At 57.6% G+C, this 16,145-nt stretch overlaps 7 protein-coding genes across 7 annotated transcripts; 5 read left to right on the top strand and 2 right to left on the bottom strand.

Moving 5' to 3' along the window:
- Positions 1–147: 147 nt before the first annotated feature.
- On the top strand, positions 148–1,654 carry SETTUDRAFT_102904 (uncharacterized protein; the record flags this gene model as incomplete). The annotated part of the gene is made up of 2 exons (XM_008023805.1): positions 148–276; positions 353–1,654. The coding sequence occupies 2 exons, from the start codon at positions 148–150 to the stop codon at positions 1,652–1,654; spliced, it is 1,431 nt and encodes a 476-aa protein (XP_008021996.1).
- A 291-nt stretch (positions 1,655–1,945) lies between these two features.
- SETTUDRAFT_167030 (uncharacterized protein) lies at positions 1,946–2,961 on the top strand. The gene has a single exon (XM_008023804.1). It carries the CDS (start codon positions 1,997–1,999, stop codon positions 2,657–2,659), a length of 663 nt encoding a protein of 220 aa, XP_008021995.1. The 5' UTR covers positions 1,946–1,996; the 3' UTR covers positions 2,660–2,961.
- A 1-nt stretch (position 2,962) lies between these two features.
- Positions 2,963–4,178, bottom strand: SETTUDRAFT_103468 (uncharacterized protein; the record flags this gene model as incomplete). Its single annotated transcript, XM_008023803.1, has 2 exons — positions 2,963–3,893; positions 4,105–4,178. 2 exons carry the CDS (start codon positions 4,176–4,178, stop codon positions 2,963–2,965), a joined length of 1,005 nt encoding a protein of 334 aa, XP_008021994.1.
- A 77-nt stretch (positions 4,179–4,255) lies between these two features.
- SETTUDRAFT_25345 (uncharacterized protein) lies at positions 4,256–4,643 on the top strand (the record flags this gene model as incomplete). The annotated part of the gene is made up of 2 exons (XM_008023624.1): positions 4,256–4,464; positions 4,571–4,643. The coding sequence occupies 2 exons, from the start codon at positions 4,256–4,258 to the stop codon at positions 4,641–4,643; spliced, it is 282 nt and encodes a 93-aa protein (XP_008021815.1).
- A 138-nt stretch (positions 4,644–4,781) lies between these two features.
- SETTUDRAFT_145550 (uncharacterized protein) lies at positions 4,782–6,169 on the bottom strand (the record flags this gene model as incomplete). Its single annotated transcript, XM_008023802.1, has 2 exons — positions 4,782–5,775; positions 5,848–6,169. The coding sequence occupies 2 exons, from the start codon at positions 6,167–6,169 to the stop codon at positions 5,051–5,053; spliced, it is 1,047 nt and encodes a 348-aa protein (XP_008021993.1). The 3' UTR covers positions 4,782–5,050.
- A 368-nt stretch (positions 6,170–6,537) lies between these two features.
- Positions 6,538–7,300, top strand: SETTUDRAFT_167025 (uncharacterized protein). Its single transcript, XM_008023801.1, has 4 exons — positions 6,538–6,609; positions 6,673–6,715; positions 6,826–6,861; positions 6,933–7,300. The coding sequence occupies exons 1-4, from the start codon at positions 6,586–6,588 to the stop codon at positions 7,016–7,018; spliced, it is 189 nt and encodes a 62-aa protein (XP_008021992.1). The 5' UTR covers positions 6,538–6,585; the 3' UTR covers positions 7,019–7,300.
- A 3,571-nt stretch (positions 7,301–10,871) lies between these two features.
- Positions 10,872–16,010, top strand: SETTUDRAFT_145546 (uncharacterized protein; the record flags this gene model as incomplete). The annotated part of the gene is made up of 1 exon (XM_008023800.1): positions 10,872–16,010. The coding sequence occupies one exon, from the start codon at positions 10,872–10,874 to the stop codon at positions 15,531–15,533; it is 4,662 nt and encodes a 1,553-aa protein (XP_008021991.1). The 3' UTR covers positions 15,534–16,010.
- Positions 16,011–16,145: the final 135 nt, after the last annotated feature.

Raw genomic sequence — 16,145 nt, 5'->3', positions numbered from 1 at the left:
CGCTTCTTGCATCCCTCGCATCCCTCGCATCCCTTGCTCTCTCCATCGTCGCCCGTCTTTGCCGCCACTCCCAGACGGCTTGTTCACTCCATCCCCAAACGCATCTCCAACGCCGACTGGCCCTATCTGTACCACGCCTTCGACAACATGGCCCAACTCGACCCTTACTTCAAGCAAGTCGACGGCTTGCAGTCGACGTTCATCGAGAGGCTGAGAGAGGCGGTGGCTATTCCCAGTATCAGCTCCGAGGACCAGAGGAGGCCTGATGTTGTCAAGGTATGTCCACTGTCGACACGGCCAGGAACAGCACACGCCAGCATTTCAACAGGCATCATATCTGACCATGCTCTAGATGGGCCACTGGCTCGCCGACCAGATCAAGGCGCTCGGTGGCACCGTCGAGCTCCGCGAGCTGGGAAAGCAGCCTGGCCGCGAGCACCTCGACCTCCCGCCCTGCCTGCTGGGCCGCTACGGAAACGACCCCAACAAGCTCAACGTCCTCGTCTACGGCCACTACGACGTACAGCCCGCAAACAAGTCGGATGGCTGGGCGACGGATCCCTTCACGCTCAGCATCGATGACAAGGGCCGCATGTATGGACGCGGAAGTACCGACGACAAGGGCCCCGTGCTCGGATGGCTGAACGCAATCGAGGCGCACCAAAAGGCCGGCGTAGAACTGCCCGTCAACCTGGTCATGTGCTTCGAGGGCATGGAAGAAAATGGCTCCGAGGGTCTGGACGAGACCATCCGCGCAGAGGCCAAGAAGTTCTTCAAGGACGTAGACGTCGTCTGCATTTCGGACAACTACTGGCTGGGTACCGAGAAGCCTTGCTTGACGTACGGTGTCCGTGGCTGCAACTACTACCAGATTGAGATCTCTGGTCCTGGCCAGGATCTTCACTCTGGTGTCTATGGCGGCATGACTCACGAGCCCATGACGGATTTGGTGCGCATCATGAACTCGCTGGTCGACCCAGATGGCAAAATCCTCATCAAGGGCATCGATGAGCTCGTTGCTCCCCTTACGGAGCAGGAGGCTGCACTCTACCCACCAATTGCCTTCACCATGGACGGTCTGAAAGAGTCCCTGGGCGGTGCTGTGACGATTCACGACAACAAGGAGGAGGCGCTCATGCACAAGATGCGATACCCATCGCTATCACTGCACGGCATCGAGGGTGCCTTTTACTCTGAGGGTGCCAAGACGGTCATTCCAGCCAAGGTCATTGGAAAGTTCTCGATCCGGACTGTTCCCAACATGGAAATTGACCCCGTCACCAAGCTGGTTGAGAAGCACATCAACGACGAGTTTGCTAAGCTCAAGTCGAAGAACACGATGAAGTTCAGCGTCGTACACTGCGGAAAGTGGTGGGTGGAGGACCCCAACCACCCCAACTACACTGCTGCCGCAAAGGCCGTTGAGCGTGTCTTTGGCGTGAAGCCAGACATGACAAGGGAGGGCGGAAGTATCCCCGTGACCCTGACCTTCCAGGAGGAGCTTGGCAAGAATGTGTTGCTGCTGCCAATGGGTAGTTCCACGGACGCTGCTCACTCCATCAACGAGAAGCTCGACAAGATGAACTACATTGAAGGCACTAAGCTGCTGGGTGCATACCTGCACTATGTTGCAGCAGAGATGAAGCGCAGCTAAATGCTGTGCCATGGACAGTGGATTTAGAATGGGCCGTGTTGCAGTAGACAGTGCATAACAATATAAAAAAAAATTATACCCCTTTCAGAACATTGAGTGGTCTCTTGCAGCTCACGTTTGTTTTTGTATCGACAAACATGTGTTGTACCAGGCAAAGAAGCAAGTCATGGCCTAGACTTTGCATGTCGAACCTTTGGTCAGTGGTGGGTGGTCAGGTGCTTTGACCACATCGGCGCGGAACAAGTAAAAAAGTTCGGCCTTGAGCCGCAAGACAGGCCCATCGCCATCGACGCCATTGCGTGCACCACCGGGTTCACGTCGTGCCTAACCCTCCATTACACAATGGCGACATGTAAATCGGTGCTCCGGGCCTGTGCACCCACATGGCAAGCGCCCTGCCTCCTCCCCCGCACGCAATGCCGGTTTGAATCGACGACACGACGACACCGGAAACTGCTCGCACTGCCCGAAGCACCGTCGTACACTGCCGACAGCTCATCGCCGACCCTCGTCTTCAATCCGCCATCGTCAGCGCCAAACGTATACCACACGCCGGTCAAGTTTCTGCCCAAGACGGACAAGAGACGGCAGCTGCACGCGGCAGCCCAACAACACGCATACCAAGTCGCTCACGCACGGCAGACGTCGCCCGTCGCTGCGCCAGGCACACCTCTCCACACACACAGCCATCTGCCGCCGCGGCCGACGGCAGCCCTGCCTCCGCCTGTGCGCCAGCCGTATGAGAAAACGTACCATCTCAGCGAGGCCGACGTTGCTGAGATCCGGCGGCTCAGAAGCGAAGACCCGGACACGTGGACCCGAGTCAAACTCGCCGAGAAGTTTGGCTGCAGCCAGTTCTTCGTGGGCTTGATTGCCAAGAACCCGGAAAAGGCGGAGAGGGTCGCGCGCGAGCATGAAGAGATGAGGCAGAAGTGGGGGCAGAGGCGGAGGGAGGCCAGGGAAGATAGGGCGAGGAGGAAGGTGCTGTGGGGGAGGGATGCATAGTTTGCATGGTTCTGGGTTGGTTGTTTGGGACGGGCCCATGGTACGACTACCAGGTCGTGATATGAGGGCAAAAGACGGCGTGGCCATCTTCTGCTCAGTGTGTGGAACTGAGTGGCTGATGTGAGACGGTAGTCTGTCAACATATCCCGTGTTGCATACGAAATATCATGGTGGAAATATGCACATTCAGACGGCTCGTGCCATGACCAACTAGAGTTATCAGTGAGTTGTGGGAAAGGCGTGAGGACAAGCATGAGAGTGTGTTGGACGCGATATTCATGCTGTACAAAGTACATTCCCATCTTATATGTCCATCTTTCTCTCCGTCTCAACATGCCGTCCTATCCTAAACACAAATCCCCCACTGCCTTGGCCTCCCACTCCCATGCCAACCTTCCAACACTCAAACCTCGCTCTGCTAACGACTTCCCATCTCTTTTCCCTCTCTGCCTCTGCCTCCTCGTTACTGATCCCGGGAGCAAACTTGGCCACGGGCACACGGCGCAGTGCCAGGCGCGTGACCAGCGTGTCGCGGGGCCACGAAGTCGGCAGCGCAGGCCGATAGTACAGTGGAGACGTCGAGTGCGATGTAGTGATTACAGCGCTGGAAAGCAGACTGGATAGCTTGGTCAGGTGGAAAGCCAGTGTTGACGAAGCTGGCGATAATGCATTTGCGGATGATGATGAAGTAGAAGAAGAAAAAGAAGAAGCAGGAGCCGAGCTGCGTATCTCCGGGACGAAAGCGTCGACGTCTTCGAGGATGATGGAGTGAATCCGGCGGTGCGTACTGTGGTGCTTTGTTGCGTCGAAGAGATAGTCTGGGAGGGAGCGAAGTGTTGCGAGGAAAAGGGGCCAGGACGGTGGGTGGAAAATGTGTACGTGTGATAATGCGGTTTTGACGACTTCTCGCATCTGCTGCTTTGTGGTGCTGTCGATGCCTACACTGGCAGCTTGCAGCTTGGTCATGACGACGTGGAGTGTTACTTCTGCCAGGCGCACGACGCTGAAGTGGTGTAATGGGTCGAAGAGGATGACGGCTGACTCGTGGCCGTCAAGTTGGATGCAAGACATGGTTCGAGGTAGTATGGCAGTGGCTATGATGAGGTAGAGGAGTGAGGTTTTGCCCGAGCCAGACGCGTCGTGCGTTAATGGCGGCGAGACCAGTTCAAGGATTGGGGGCTTGGAACCTGGAATTAGGGCGTCGAGTTCTGCTATGTTGAAATGGAATGTTGGTCTTGTGGTTCCGTCTGCGGCACTGCTGGCTGGGTTAGCCTATGTGCAACTATTTACATCAAGCGTGGAAAATCCATTCAATTGCTCAGGATGAAAAAGTTACCTTGTATTACTTTCAGCAATTGCTACACGCAGAGATTTGAGTACCTATCTGTGGGTTAGTAGTATTCCAAGACCCAGTATGCTTTCATGTCGTTGTTGTATGATTACACACCGAGCTCAGATCCTTGACTTGAACCTCAGCTAGCAATTTCTCCCCCAACCTCTTCGCCTCATCACCATTCATCTCTGCCTCCCATACAGCCTTTTTCCGAGATTACTCCTGCGTCTGTCTTTTCTTTTCTTTTCCCTTTGCAGCCAGAGATGGCGCCACCGATTTGCGCAATTCCGGTCTCGGAACTAGAAGCCCAGGTCAACACGCTTCCGTCTGGTAAAGCGCGGAATCCACCAATCACACTGGGCGACTGCGCACTGAGTGAATTCGTGCAGTACAAATGCAACTTGCAGAAAGGAAAGGATCTGGGAAAAGAGGCAACGATCGTCTGTGAGCCTGTTGTCCGAATGCTAAGGAGGTAAGTGGTGCGTAGGGCTTGGCGGCCTGATTGGTGGTAGCCAAGGACAAGCTAGACTGGGTTTCTCGTGTCGACACAGTAGGATAAAGGGCTGAGATTGTTACAGATGTCAGAGAGGGCCGAATGTTGAGACGACGGCTTGGGAGGGGTGGAAGGCTAAGCTGCAAGGTGCAAGCTGAGTGAGATGTGGGCAGATTGCCACACAAGCGCACATTGGATGCAATCCTCCAGCACGCGCAAACATACCGTGGATTAAATTATATTTCCATGTATTGGTCATCTTGGAGACACGAATAGGAAAAGAAGAAACCAGCAAGGTTTTGAATGGATTAATGATGGATAAATGACAGACCAATGGTCCGCGGGCGACTGCTCCAGTTGAGAGTGAACAGCTATTGTACAACTGGTTCAGAGCAAAGCAAAAAAAAGAAAAAAAAACAGGATGAACGCCACTCCAATGCCCCCAAGCTGCCCTCATACGTTCAAGGCGGAAATGCCGATACCCAAACGCCTCGCTACCAAAATGCTTCAACGTGCTTTTGCTCAAACAAAGATATTATGGCCAGGGCTGGCGTGGTGACTGAAATTAGACGCCGTTTCCTGATTTTCTCCAGTACTTGCGCTCGTAGTTGACATGTACACCTTCTTCCAAGTTGACATTACGATCTGCCGTGGGCTGCCGTATTGGAGCATCGCGCGACATATTCCAGTTGTTGTCGTCATCATACTCGTCCATTTGAGCCTGTCGTCGCGCCTCTTCCTTCTCTCGCTGATTCTCTTCGTCCAACAAATCCGTCATGGCTGCTTGCCATAGCCGGTCGCTTTCCTTCATCCGTTTGCTTCGCTTCCGCTTTCCAATATTTTGCTTTTGAACGCCTGCCTTTTGCGCTGCCATGAGTTTCCTGAGACTCTGTTCGGCCGAGATGCCCTCTTCCGTCGCCTTTTCGCGAATCTTTCGCGGATCATGCTCGCGGTTGGTGAAGACTGGCGTGGCTGTATACGTGTGCCTCGAGGGAAACGCAGGAAAGTGCTTTGGTATGTACGCGCGCGTTTCCTTGTCTGCCTTGCCGGACAGCTCGGGGCCTAGTAAAGACTCGGTATCTGGGGGCGGGGCCTCTGGGGGCGCCGGAGGAGCAAAGTAAGGCTGTAGCAGGGTGGGTGGGATTTCGCCAGTGTCGAAATGTTGGTCGAGGGGTGCAGATCCACGGAGGCCGGAAGATGCAAGGGCGTATATCCAGTCGTGTGCCACTGTTTCGGTGCGGCGCGAGCTGGTCATGGATGTGCGCACTTGTGCTAGAAAGTGGCTCATGTCTGGGTCAGGTCAGTCTAAGAAACGGCAATGGGCTGCTTGCAGCCTGGTGTCTTTGCGAGGTGAAGCCATACAGGAATCAACCAGCGCCCGGAATTGCTCGAGCGCGTCTGGGCGCGCGCTTTCGAAGCCGATGCTTTTGCATTGTATCGCTATTGCGCGGCGCAATTGCTGGTCAAAGAAGTCCTTGCTTTCGCCAAAACTATCCAACTCGGCGCTGATGGGGTCGGCAATATGGTTGAGCGGCTGGGTATGGTGCAGTCGATGTAGCACTCGCCGCTTCTTCTGCTGCGGCTCTCCTCCGTGCATGGGCGCGTTCTCAGCAACATGCGCCCGCTTCATGCCTGCGACTGCACCCTCGCTGCTGGCGCTGGGAGAGAGTATGATGCCTGGCATATGCTGCTGGTTGTCGCGGGTTTGGTGTTTTTGGGGGGGGGGAGGCGGGATGGGGATGTCGCGGGCCGTATTGGTGTGTACGCGAGGTGGGTAGGGTTATCGGTGGATGGACGCGCAGTCACAGGTGAGAGGGTGCATCGGCTGGCGAAACGAGCGCTCGCGATCAAGGCGGCGTGAAGGAGGGCACGTTTCGGCTGGCGACGGTACTGTCCCTTTCACTTTGCTGTTGGCCGTGTCATTGGGTTGGGAGCTCTCCAAGCGCGGGACGCTAGGCCACCTTTGCATTATGTCAGCATTGGTAGTTCTGCCCCGTCGAACCACCACAACTTCAGTGTATCCGCCGACGACCTTTACCAGCTCCCGCAACCCGCACCCGCACCCCGAAACTCTCCGCTCTCGCAAAAACCGAATACACAATGCCTGTCAAACCCATTACTGGCGTAGGTGCTGCCATTGAAGCTCGCTGGGCCGTGGTGGGCTGGAGGCTAATGACTGGGCTGCAGATACTCCGACGACAGGTCGTGCTTGACCTTTCTGTTGCCATGGGTGCGTGAAGCTCTTGCAATCAATGGATGCGCGACGGTTTTCGGGCCTCAGAGCAGGCCCGTCGTGTTGGGCGCGCGGGCTTCTGGAAGCTTGGCTAACCGCAGCCACAGGTCTTGGTGTCGTTGCCGGCTATGGCTGGTGGTACGGTATGTGGAATCGGATTGCAGACTTGCAGCATGGGGAAAAGAGACTCACCGATGGATGCTTACTTTTGCAGGCTACCACGTCCCCGCGGTCCGTCACCGTGACGCTTTCTACCAGAAGCTCGAGGACGAGCGCGCGGCATCCCTGGGCCAGAAATAGACGACAATTGCGCGCGCCCCCGCCATGTGCTCTTTGGCAACAAGTGGTACGACTACAGGACGGACATTGGGCAGTGGGTTGGGGGTGGTTTGTACGTAGGGTGGATTCGTCTAGAGCAAGCCAAATCAGATATAGTCCAACGATGACATCAATAGTGTATACTGCTGCCTACTTGTTGCGTCCAAGGTACAGGGCATGGTAGCTCACAGCTATCTTGTATTGTTTAGGCTACTGCATTGTGAAATGGGCAGCGCCAGTATGTCAAAATCACTCATATAACGCACAATCAAACGACATAGGTCATGGGCATTGGCATTGGCATGTGGGTGTGTGCAGGCTGCTTTGGACTGGGGCTGCGTGTTTGACATGAATCTTGGTTTGGCATTAGCATTGGCATTGCGATTGTGATTGTGCGAGGCAGACACATGACTGCATGGTGGTCTTGGCCTAAACTTTGCATCTCAGATTGACGTAACCGGGAAGGAGGCTGACGGCTTATCGGACAGATCACGTGAGGGGCATGGCATGGGGCGTCGTGTGCACGTCGACGAGGCCGAGATAAGAGCGGGCTAGACGGCATGTGCGGGACAGCGGCCATGATTCGGCGTGAGCAGAGGACATGGTGTACATGTAGTAATGGATGGCCATGTGTAGCATGTATGGATAGTGGGCGTGCATGTAGGTATGGAGTACATGTGAGTGTTTTGGGCTGACTGTGTTGATACGATGATGATTGCCGACGCTCAGATGGCGCTATCGCGGGCCCATGTGGAGCGGAGCCTCGACAACATGTGGATGTGTCGCACAGCGTTCGGCAACATCCGACTGTGGTGAACCATGTGCTAGGAGCAGGCCTAGTGGCGAAAGTTGGGGAGGGGGTTGGACTATGACACGAAGAGCTTGTACGAAACCAGTAGGAGGGAGGGTGCGGATGTGCATGACCGCAGACCGCAATGTCCGCAACGGGCCGGGACAGAGAGCGCGGTGGAGGCGGCGGCACTGCCTGGGTGCAGGACAAAGGAAGTGGGAGCAGCCGTGGCAGCAGCGCAGCTGGCAGCGAGGCCTTGGATGGCGCCGCTGGCGAGGGCGTGGAGCAGCCGTGGGCGACGAAAGAAACGTGTCGAGCAGGCGCGGCCATTGGCCAGCGGCCTTGTTGGCTCGTTCCCTGGCGATCATGCCCAAGCCATGGGCTGTGGCGGCAGGGGAGCATTGCCTGCCAAGGATCGACGCGAAGCCCAAACGTCGACTGCGCGGCCTTTTTTGGACGGGCACAAGCACGCAGTCGGCGCGAATGCGAGCGTGTTTGGAGGGCCATGGCAGGGGAGCAGGCGAGGCCAACATGACGGTCGCGGAGTGCAGCCAGGTGAGTGCTTTGACAGCGGCCTTGTTGGCTCGGAACGGGGGGTGTGGATTACTGGGGGGTGGTGGGTGGGTGGTGTGGATTGCTGGCGCTGGCGTCGGGCGGGCTAGCGCGCGATGCTAGCCCTTCACCATGCGCTAGGGCAGCGGGAGGACCATCTGGAAGAAGACGACGAGCGTGTGTGTGTGTGTGTGTGGACGAGAGGGCGAGGCAAGCTGCGACGTGCATGTGTGAGAGAGAGTCGAGAGGGGGGTGGGTGCATGCATGTATGCCTGCGGTTTGGACGAGCATGAAACGGCCGTTGGCTGCTATGGGCTGGCGAGGCGACAGAGAAAGAGGCCGAGGGGTAGGGCAGGGCTGGGCAGGGCAGGCAGATGACGGCGCCAGGTGACGGAAGCAGCGGTGGGCGCTCTCTCTCGCCGTGTGTGTGTGTGTGTGCGGCGGGCGTGGCGGGCGTGGGCGTGGGCGAGGGCGTGGGAGGGACGAGGGAGGGACGAGGGACGAGGGGAGGATGATTTGGTTCGGGCCATGGGCCGGCTGCACATGCACATGGGCCTCTTTGGCCCTGATCACCGACTGACGGGGCGCTGCGCTGCGCCAAACCGGCTAGCGCGCGAGTTGCTGGCGAAAAAAGCACACAGGGCTCTGCCTTTTGATCCAACCTGGCCATGAAACACGTCGACGCTGCACTCAGACTCGACACCAGGCGCACCACTGCACACGAGTTGGCGCACTTGTCAAACACGGTGCAAAGTTACAAGGGCGAGGGCGAGGGCATGCAAGCGCGTGCGGGTTTGGTGGCGGCGGAAGATTTGGTGGGCGCAGGGTAGCGCTAGTTGTCCAGGGCGCACGCCTGCCTGGTGGTGGTGCTGGCCGGCGACGACGACGACGAGAGGAGACGAGAGGAGAGGCGAGGAGCTGTCGGTCTGGGTACAATGCAGCGGCGACAGCAGCAGCAGCAGCAGCAGCGACCAGGACAGGGCAGCCCGGGCCAGGGCGGGCCAGGGTAGGGCAGGGTAGGGCAGCCCAGGTGCGTGTGTATAGGGCCCAGGTGGACAGGCCGTGTTTCGCGCACCCGCCCGCCTACCCTGCACACGCACATAGATGCGTACACACTGTAGTGTACTAGACACATACGCCGCGGCACATGGCGACGGTACATGCACAGCTCTCTGCGCACAGCCACGCGCATCTGGCAGGCGGGCGAGGGCGTGTCGAGCGAGTAGCTGGATGCGAGTCCTGCATGTAGGTGTAGACATGTGTGTGTGTGTGTGTGTATGTATCGAGACGGACAAGGATCCATGGACAGTCAAGCCGCGTGCTGAGAGCCAGACCCCCGCGCTAGCCGCTTTGGGCGCAGGCTCCCAGAGCGTTAGAAGACGGGGGCCTGCGGCTAGCACGCATAGCGATCCCTGCAGGCAGGTGCGACGGCGCCAGGCGCAACTGCCCTGTGCACGGCTTGCACCTGCCTCTGCGTGCTGCTGGGTGCTGCTCCCACTCGCGCTGCTTGGTGCTTGGTGCTTGGTGCCAGTGCTTGGTTGCTGCTGAGCTGGTGCTGCTGCTGAGCCAGAGCTCGCCCGCCCGCCCGCTGCCGCCGCCGCCATCGTCTGGCTGCCTCTCGCTGCCATCCGCCATCCGCCATCCGCCATCCGCCTCTGCCTCGCCCTCTGCCATCTTGCTCCTGGTGCTGAGCCGGCGCTGCTCCCAGCATCCCCCTCTCAGCTCCGCGGCTGCAACGCCCTTCCCCACCCTTCCCTTCCCTTCCCTTCCCACTACTCTCCCTCGCTTGCTGCATCTGCACTGCTAGCCTGCACCACCCCGGGGCCCGACATCTGCCACAGCTCACCTTAGGCGCCTTAGGCTGTGTGCTGCCACTGCTGCTGTGCTGCTGTGCTGCTGCTGCTGCTGCTGCGCTAACGCCGCCGTCGATCACACACACACACACACACACACCATCGAGCCGCAGCTGGCGTGCTGTCGACCGCTGTGTCCTCGCGCCCTCTGCCCTTCCCTCCTCCAAGCCTCACTCCGCCGTGCTGGCTGCTTGCTGGCCCTGTCTCCACCCGCTCTCCCTCCATCCTTCCACACAACCCCCCCTCCCATACCCATACAGCCTGCGCCCTCTCCTCCACCCACAAGCTGCTGCCCTCGACGCCTTTCCCTCCCCGTCATCCTCACCGCCCGCACGTGGCTCCCGGCCTCCTGCCCTCTCGCCCTCCCTCCCGCTCCCTCTCTCCCACTCCCACTCTCACTCTCACTCCCTCACACCAAGTCGCCTGCTCGCCGCCCGCCATCTGCCCGCACTCGGCCACACGACCACCATCACCGCAACCAACCCACCCGCCGTATTTTTGGAAACCCGCGTCCTGCATGAGTGCGGCTGGTGTCTGCACATCCGCGGCACTGCACCGCTGTGTCCATCGCCCGTCGCTCCGCCAGCTTGCGACCTAGCGCGCCCTCGACGTTCCGCGCGTCGCCATGAACAACCCCAACATGCAACAGAACGGCATGCAGCAAGGTCGCGCCTCGGCAGGCCTCCACCACTTCATCCAGCACTATCGCGTCCAGCAGCAACAGGGCAAGATTCCAAATGGATGGCAGCAGGCCACGCCGCCCGAGGAGCGCGGCCAGCTCGCCCTGCAGTTCTTCACCCAGTACCGCCTGCTCAAACCCGAGATCCCCGAAGTCGAGTCGATGCGAGCCGCCCTCCAGTTCGAGACGCAAAACTTCATGTCGGCCCCCTCCAAGGAGCAGTACGTCTCGCAGATCAAGCAGAAGCTGATAGTCATGACGACGGCGCGACAGCAGCAGCTGCAGCGCATCCAGGGCGGCGTCCCCAACAACATGAACAACCCCATCAACGGAATGAACCCCGCCCAGATGAACATGATGGGCCAAATGGGCCAGCAGCCCGCCCGCCAGCCCACGCAACAGCAGTTCAACCCGGCCTTTCCCAACGCCCAGCTCCAGCGCCCCATGCAGGTTTCGCCCGTCCCCATGACACAAGGCCAGTCGTCCATGGGCGTCAACGGAGCCAACCCCGCCAACATGGCCCAAGGGCAAAACAACCAGCAACCAAACATGCAGCCCACGCCGACCCCACAAAACCGCCAAGAACAGATGATCATCAACCAGTTTGCCAAGAAGCTCATGGACACGTGCAAAGAGGAGGTTCGCGTCAAGTTCGAGGCGGATATCCGCGCCTGGCCCGAGGATAAGAAGCAGCAGCTGCTGAACCAGGGCATTAATCCCCTCTTCCTCCGCTTCCGCCAGCACGCCGAGATGTTGTATCGAAGAGGCGCGCTGAATCAGCCCGCACAGGGCCAAAACGCCGCCGCCATGCAGGGCGCCCCTCAGCAGAACCGCATGCAGGGCCAGCAGATGAACATGAATCAGCGTCAAGCCAACCAGGACTTTGACTTCACCGAAATCGCAAACCGGCAGATGGAGGCGATGCGAAGTCAGGACCAAGGTACAACAGTGGTACCCGCCAGCAACAACCCAAACAATGGCGCTCAGATGGGCGGATTCCAGGGCCAAAATGCACAGCCGGGCCAGCCTCAAAATGCCATGGCACAGCGCCAGGCCGAGGCTTTTCATCGCCAGGCACAAGCACAACAAGCCCAGCAAGCCCATGCCCAAGCCCAGGCTCAGGCACAGGCACAGGTACAGGCCCGCTTGGAACAGCAGCGCCAGCAACAGGCTGCTCAGGCGCGTAATCAGCAAAATCAACTGCTCCAAGGGCAGATTGGTGGATTGAACCTTCCCCAGGGCACCCAGCAACCCAGTCCTGCCATGCCTATGCTCAACCGTCCCATGCCTCCGCCAGGGCAGCAGGGCCCTCCAGGCACACCACAGCAACGCCCTCCTCAAGCCCACGTCCCTATAATGACGCCACAGCCTGGACAGGCTGACCCAAATCTATCCGAGCTCATGCGCCAGGCGCAACAGAGAGCTGCCGCTGTCCAGCAAGCCAACCAGCAACCGCTGACCGATCAGGTCCGTATGAGCATGATGCCTCCCGACCTGGATGCTTCTGTCAAGCAGCAGCTACTCAAGGTGCCCGAGCACCAATTCCGCGTCATTCTGCAGAGCTATATGATGAACCTCCGTCGAAACAGCGGCATGCCCAACGGAGCCTTTCCACCTGGTCAGCCCAACGGAGGCCAACCTAACATGGCCTTTAATCAGCAGCAACAACAACAGCTTCAGCCTGGCGTTGCTGGCCAAATGCTTGGCGGTCCTAATATGCAGAACATGGTTCGGCCTGGTATGAATCTCGCCCAACCGCCACCTGGCGCTGGCCCGCAACCTCAAATGGGTGCCCAGCGTGCAGCAATACCGAACCAGCAGCAGCGAGTTGCTGCCGCATCCAACCTGCTCCGTGCTAACCCGGGCATCATACATACCACCGATCCCAAGCCGTTCCCTCCTAATGTCTTGAATGCCCAAATCCGGCAGAGCCTCCCTCCAGACGTCAGGACTTGGCAACAGCTCAAAGCGTGGGCTAGCCAAAACCCTGCTCTGGTTCCCGGTGTCGACAGCCAAAAGTTGCTCATGCTGCAGGTCCTCCACTTCCAGGACATGGTAAGACAATCAAATGGCGTCCCTGGTGTACACCCCACACCACAGCCTGGGCAGGGGCTTGTTGCTCCAGGCCAAGTCAACCCCAATCAGGGTCCTGTCAGGACACCGCAGCAGCAGCAGCAGCCAAACATGCAGAACATGGCCGCGCTCCAGGTGACGCCTCAAGAGTTGCAGCAATTCCGCGCAAGAATGGCAGGTCAGCCACAAGCCAACATGCCAGACGACCAACTACGCGGTCTCATGATCTCGATGAGGATGAAGAACCTGCAACAACAGAGGCAGCAGCAGCAACAATCGGCAATGCTCAATCAGCAGGCCCAACGTAACCAAGGCCAAGCTCCTGTTTCTATGCCTCAACAACAACAGCAGCAGCAGCAGCAGCAACAACAACAACAACAACCACTGCCACTGCAACAACAACAACAACAACAACAACAGCAGCAGCAACAACAGCAGCAGCAGCAACAGCAGCCTAACCGGCCACCCACGGCACAGCCGGCTGCACAAGCGACGCCTCAACCCAAACCAGCACCAAAACCACAACAAGCACCACCTGCACAGTTGCACGCTGCCAACAATGTCGCGAATAAGGGTACGAAGAGGCCAAACGAGGAAATGGATTCTGGCCCTGACGCCGCCCCACAAGCCCCTGCTATGGCCTCTACAAAGTCTCAGCCTGGTCTTAATCTGACCCAAGAGCAAATGTCTAAGCTCACTCCCACACAGCATGCCCAGTACAGAGCACAGTTACTTAAAGCTCAAGATGCATCCAACAACAAGATGCAACAACAGCGCGGCGCTATGCTCAACTCTGAAGAACTTCGACAGAGAATGAGTGACCCAGCACGTATCCGACAATTCAAGCAAATGATGGATGAGGTAGAGAAGAGCATCCCCACCAAGCAACCGATACAACTGGCTCCGCAAGCCCGTGCAGCTCTTCAAAAGTCGCTAAAGGAACAGTTCCAACGCCTCAAGCAGTCGGACCAGGCGCTTCGCATCTTCCATGCTTCGTACGATACTTCAGAACCCGAGCCCGTCATACGCCAAATCATGCGGTCGCGCGCACTCTTGTTTCAACAGATTAACGAGGCCGACGGCACCCTCCACCCCCAAGTCACACTGACAATCGACGAGTTCAGGAATCATTTGAGTACCATTGTCAAGTTTGTTATCAAGATTCAGGAGAAGGTGAAGCAACAAACGCAGGGTCAGGGCTCAGGTGCCCAGCAGTCCCAACCTCAGGGTTCGAATGCCTCGCCCGCTCAACTTAATGCCGCAAATCTGAAAATCGTAGAACAACAAAACCGCAACCAAAAGGCTCCGTCAGCCCCTACGACCGACCGACCACCATTTGCCATTGGCGCCGACCCTGGCCACGGAGCCGCGCATTACTTTGAGGGGGCAAGACCAGTCACGAATCTTGTATTACCCGAGAAGAAGCGGGCCAAGCTCGAGGCGGGCAGCCAAACGTCGACTCCCGCTGCCAAAGCCTCTCCTCACCTGGGCTCGGGCGCAGGCAACTCGCCCGAACTGCGGAGACAGCCAGCGCCCGATAAGCAGGTGCCGCAGCGGCCAACGTTCCGATGCACCGACGCAACATGTGAATACTCTGTACGAGGCTTTGACACCCAGGCCGAGCTCGATTCGCACAGTCAGATCCACGCAAAGGTCGAGGACCCGATGCAATTTGCCCTTGATTCCATGGCCGAATATCTCGACGTTGACCAGAAGACGGGTGAGGCCAAGGTCGATCCCAATGCTTCGAAGCCTACCCCCAAGCCAGCACCTGCCGTGCTGCGAGCGCTGACACAGAACGTCAAGACTGAGCAAACACCTGGTGCAACGCAAAATGCTGTTACGCCTGTCGCGCAAGCACCAACAGCTCCGGCCATGGCGCGCGTGCCGACACAGACGGGTGTTAAGGACTCACCGTCGTCCAACTTGCTCAAGACACCGCAAACCATGACCAAGGTGACTACTCCAGGCTCAGGTGCGCGGGGCAAGGCCACGCCAGCCAGTATTCCCAAGTCAGCACCAAAAGAGCAGCAAGCGGCAGCACCGGAACCCGCTGTAAAGGAAGAGGAGCAACAGCAGCAGCCCATGTTACCCATGTCGCTTTTCGACTACTCGTACGAGGACACTTTTGCGGCTCTGGATGCAAACGGGCCTTTTACGGTGCTCGATCTCAAGGACGAAGACAATGCGTGGGCGCTTCGGTCTCGGCCGGCGTCACCGTCGACGACGCCCGAGTCATCTTCCAAGGACACGCCTTCGACGCGGCAATCTGACATTTCGGAAAACGACAATCTTGTCATCAACATTGATCTCAAGGATGCCGACATGCCCGACGCTTGGGCCGTGGGCATGTACGGGGATACGCTTCCCGTGGACCTGCAGCTGTCGGAGGATCTCCAAAACCTGGGGGTTGTGCTTCCCCCGATGGACAGCGAAGACATGATGCTGTTTTCCGACTATGGTGCAGGGACCATGATGGATCTCGACATGCTGGAGAAGACGATGGACAGCATGGGGGGAACACTGGACCCGTCTATTCTGGGGCCATGATTTGACCACCTTGGTGGAGGGAGAGATACACACACACACACAGAGAGAGAGAGAGAGAGACAGAGAGACAGAGCGCGCGTGTGTGTGTATTGGTTGACGCACATGTGTGTCATAAACGGTTTGATCATTTGACGAGCCCTTGGGCCATTTTTTCCAACTATTTGCATTGTATTATCATTTTTCCTGCCGTGTATGCTTTTGCTGATTGGCTTTGTTTAGCTTCACGGAGTTTTTTTTTGTGGGTGTGCTCGGGGTGTTGTTTATTTTTTGTTGTTGTTGCTTATCACGGCCGATTGTTGTGAGCGATTATTTGACCGAAGCGGTTGCCGGGCGTGGTACATGGGATCAAGCCGATGTATCACTTTGGGTGTTTGTCAAAGGGAATTTTGTCCATGCAGGGGGAGGTTTTTTTTCTTTCTTGGAGGGGTTATTGTTTTTGGTTTATCTTCCCAGTCTATTGTTATGCCGCAAAGGCCCTCTCTCTATATGGTTTCCCCATTTTTCTTGATTCTGCGGTATTTTTTTTTTTGCGAGGGGGCACTTTTTCTCTATTATTTATATATTTTGGACGAAGTTATTTGGGCATGGTGTGGATAATTATACCCCGCGTCT

Source organism: Exserohilum turcica, assembly GCF_000359705.1.
Source record: "Exserohilum turcica Et28A unplaced genomic scaffold SETTUscaffold_11, whole genome shotgun sequence".
Taxonomy (NCBI): Eukaryota; Fungi; Ascomycota; class Dothideomycetes; order Pleosporales; family Pleosporaceae; genus Exserohilum; species Exserohilum turcicum.
Note: the sequence above shows the minus strand (reverse complement) of the source record. Positions and strands in the feature narration are given on the sequence as shown.